Source organism: Uloborus diversus, chromosome 1 (assembly GCF_026930045.1).
Source record: "Uloborus diversus isolate 005 chromosome 1, Udiv.v.3.1, whole genome shotgun sequence".
Lineage (NCBI taxonomy): Eukaryota > Metazoa > Arthropoda > Arachnida > Araneae > Uloboridae > Uloborus > Uloborus diversus.
In genome coordinates, this window is record NC_072731.1 from 176,999,203 (window position 1) to 177,003,297 (window position 4,095).

General features: G+C 35.7%; 1 protein-coding gene across 1 annotated transcript; it reads right to left on the bottom strand.

The window, feature by feature from the left end:
- Nucleotides 1–508: 508 nt before the first annotated feature.
- LOC129217298 (lysine-specific histone demethylase 1B-like) lies at nucleotides 509–2,578 on the bottom strand. The gene has a single exon (XM_054851577.1). It carries the CDS (start codon nucleotides 2,576–2,578, stop codon nucleotides 509–511), a length of 2,070 nt encoding a protein of 689 aa, XP_054707552.1.
- Between the last annotated feature and the right edge of the window lie 1,517 nt (nucleotides 2,579–4,095).

A 4,095-nucleotide genomic window follows, 5' to 3' on the forward strand; every position in this document is an offset into this window, starting at 1 on the left:
AAATTATTCGATTGAGTGGGGAACTTTAACATTGCATCTATGGGGAAATATTCCGCTCTGGGAGGTTAAGCAGGCTATTCGTTTATCCGTTACCTGATTAAGCGGACAGACAAAACTTGTTACCACCAGTTTTGGCTTCTTAAATTAAGTCGAAAATGTATACTACCAGAAAGTATTTTAAAAACTTTGATCAGGATTGTTTACAACTGTGCTTAATTTCTTTGTTCATTTTGAATAGAACCCAGCTTTTTCGTTGCTGCTCCTTTACTTTTCAATCTGACAAAATTAGGGTTATTTTAAATTTGAATTTCTCCCTTTTTTGTATGGTCATTAATTAGACAGTATGTAACACATTTGTCAAAATGTCAAGTATGAAAATAGACACTCCAAAATCTATTTATACTTAAAGCATTTTTTCAAATGAAATATTTGCTTTTGATCTTGTTCTTATAAGATTAAAAAAAAAAAAAGAATACTAGTATGTTGAAAAAAGTTACAAAAGAAAAATTCATAAACCAAATGCAATGTTTGCTGCTCCTTGTAAACCACTTAAATAAGCTCCTGTAAGGGTACTACGACAATTTTTAAATGTACCTTCACCAGCAAAGAAAAGTTTACTGTCAACTGGTTTGGTCAACTCATCAAAAACAGTTTGTGAGCTTCCTACTTTGATAAAAGATCCATACGAAGCACCACATGACTTTTCTTTCCAATTAGTTAAGCAGCACTGAATAGGATCTGGTACCTTTGAAAATATGTCTCTTAGAAGAGTCAAACACTGTTGAATAATATTATCTCTGTTATCACTTTCATTCAGATGCTGGATTGGTATAAATGTAATAAGAGTAGGAATAGAATTTTTCTTCTTCTGAGTAACATCTGTAAACAAATAAAACTTCTGATCAGCAGAAATTATTCCAAATCTTAAAGACTGCTTTTTTAGTTTTTTGATCCAAAATTTTTCAGCAAATTTTAACACCAGCTGTTCGCAATAATAATCACCAATGTCGTTGAGAGCTTTCATTTTGAAATGCGGTAAAGGGGGCTTAAATTTTACATCATTACACCTTAGACTGGATACAGGAACAGTAATCAGAATTTTATTAGCATGAAATTTTTCTTTTGTGCAGATGATTTCACTAACATCGTTAGAAAAATCAACAGCCACAACTCTAGTATTATAAAATATCTTTAAATTTTCAGACAATTTATTCAAAATTGGCATTAGACCATCATGAAAGACACCAGTATCACCCATCAAGCTAGTAGTAAACTCCCAGCTCTGTAACGATAAATTCTTCATATCACATTTGAGATCTATTTCATACTGATTCAAGCAAAAATTAAAAACATCAAATTCTGTGTAATGAGGCGCTACTTTTTTCATATCGTTATAGCTTTTTACAATAGTGTCAAACCAATTAGCATCCTTATTACACATTGAAGCCCATTCTATGGCACCAAAAACCAAACCATTCAATTCATAATTAACTTTTGCGACATCTTTTGAAGGTATTTCTTTACCATCAGTACCAAATAAAACGAAACTTTTATCTAGAGCACAATACTTTTGATTTGATTGCAGAGCCATAATAGAAAAAGGATTGTTGATCAATCCCTCTACAAACAAGGGGCTTGATCCAGTGACATCATCAAAAGCACGTCCACCTAAACAGGATCTAGCTTCTAGTACCACAACATTTAGGCCCAAATTGGAAAGATGTTTTGCTGCAGCCAAACCCGAAATGCCAGCTCCAATCACAATAATATCAGCTTTAGAATCAGCGAAAATGGTATTAGCAGGGGGACATTTGATAATACCATAATTAATAACAGCTCTCATTGTTAAAAAGTCCAGAATCTTTTGAGCTGCAAAATGAAGATAAATTCTCACTAAACCTCGACATATAATGTAAGGAGAGACTTTTTCAATTGTCAACCATACAGTAGGCGCTAAATTCCAAAGAGTTACAATTAAATTTCGCAGCCCTAAGTAAGTTGGTTGAGAAATACCAAGTGTTTTGTAAAAAGATTGTTCTACCTCATCAGCTGCATCTGGTTTCACCCAAATAAGTGATTCACCACATTGTCCCACATAGAATGGATCAATATTTTCAACTTTATCTAGAGGAGAAATATCTGTACTTAAAGGACAAAGACCAATATCTTCTGGGAGAAAACGTCGCAAATAAGGAGCTGCAGGGGAATTTTTTAATAATGGGTTCTCAATCACCTGACTCATCCAATATTCTTCCATTACACGAGAAACTTGACTATCTTCAGCAACACTACAGTCGGACACATTACTTAACTTACTGGAACATGAAAAAAATCGAATTTCTTGGGGATCTAACACTCCACTCTGAGACACAAGTCTCCACTTATTGCAATCAGTAGTGTTACATTGAATCCAATATGGCAATAACTCATTAGCAACAAAACCCTTAAGAGTGGCTTTGCTAACACGAGCAATATTTCCCCATTCATGACACCAACTGCTGTATTGGAGATTCCCATTTTTCCCAGTTCGGTAATAATTATCGAAGCAATTGTTGCAGAAATGTTCTCCCAAAGACATGTGATACCAACGAGATGTGTACTGAGATCCGGTACAATTATCACTAGAAGAAAGGCAGCATACTGGTTCAGGTTCTAAACATCCTGTTTTTTCACAAAAGCGATACTTTTTACTTTTTTTTTCGCAATCAGGAGTAAGCGTTTTTCTTTTTAATGCTCTTTCTGATGTACGTCGTCTTGATGTATCTGAATTGGCCATGGTGAGAAATTAACACAAGAAAATAAATTAAAATCAATTTGTGCTAATGTTTTGAAATCTCAACATGTGCAGAACAGAAAACAAACATGCTATGAAATAAAATACTCGTTGGAAAAACTCAAGCAGCATTCAGCAACTTAAAAATTTCTCACCGTGTGCAGTTAATAAAGTAAATCCAGAAAATACTGTTCGAACAAGATGTTTTCGTCCATACAACAACAAGGGAAGAAAAACAAGAAACTCGAAGTTCAAGGTCAAATGACAACAATATCACATTTCGATTTCTAATTGAACACGAATACTGCAATTCTAAAGCAAAATCGTTTTTACGACTCTATTTCCCTACGATAAAATTGCAACTTTGAAACAAAACCATTTTTCCGGCGGAAAATTTCCGCACATTTTTAGTAATGATGCCAATTTCAAAAGTGGAAGCACAGAAAAATTTACTTGTGGTGGAGTGAGGACGGTGACGAGACATTCCCACTCCGCCGTGGGAATGCCGCTCGCCATTTTTTTAGAGTCCCTATATGATATAGCCCCCCCGCCCCCCGTCCAGGGACTGCACCCATTTCATCTGCCATGTTTTGCTCCTCACGCTTTAATTTTACATATCAATGGAACTTTTATTACTTTCAATCAGTGGTTGTAAGTAGTGCGCTACAAGTAGCGACGCTACTGTAATAACTATACATTTTTTTAGTAGTTTGTAATGTAGCGCACTACTTTTAAAAGAAGTGGAGTAGCGAGTAGTTCGATACAGAAAAAGTAGGTTGTAGCGATTTCTGGAAACTGCTTTTGAATAAAGTTTAAAAAAAAATAATAATAATTTGAACTTAGTCATCTTGAATTCAAATTATGTTTTTCGCAATCACGAGTGTGTATGTATATGTAGGCGTGTGTGTTTTGTGTGGGGGGTATGAGTGTTTGTGTGTAGGGGGTATGTGTGTTTGTGTGTAGGGGTTATGTGTGTTTGTGTGTAAGGGTTATGTGTGTTTGTGTGTAGAAGGTATGTGTTTGTGTGTAGGCATGTGTTTGCGTCTGTGTGCAGGCATGAGTGTTTGGGTAGTTGTGTGTATATGAGTGTGTAGGTGTGTGTGTATGTGTTTGTGTATGTGTGTAGGTGTCTGTATGTGTGTGTAGGTGTATGTAGAGTCCCTATATAGGGACTCTAGGTGTATGTATGTGTGTAAGTGTATATATGTATATGTGTGTACGTGCGCGTATGTATGCGTGTAAGTGTAGGATATGGACGCAACCTGGAGACGGTTTTCGCTAGAGGTGCAGCATCGTGAGGAGCCCGTCTACGGTGATGCTGC

What these genes read in the sequence shown, in the direction of transcription:
- LOC129217298 (XM_054851577.1), bottom strand. Translation starts at nt 2,578, where the DNA reads ATGTCTTTGGGAGAACATTTCTGCAACAATTGCTTCGATAATTATTAC.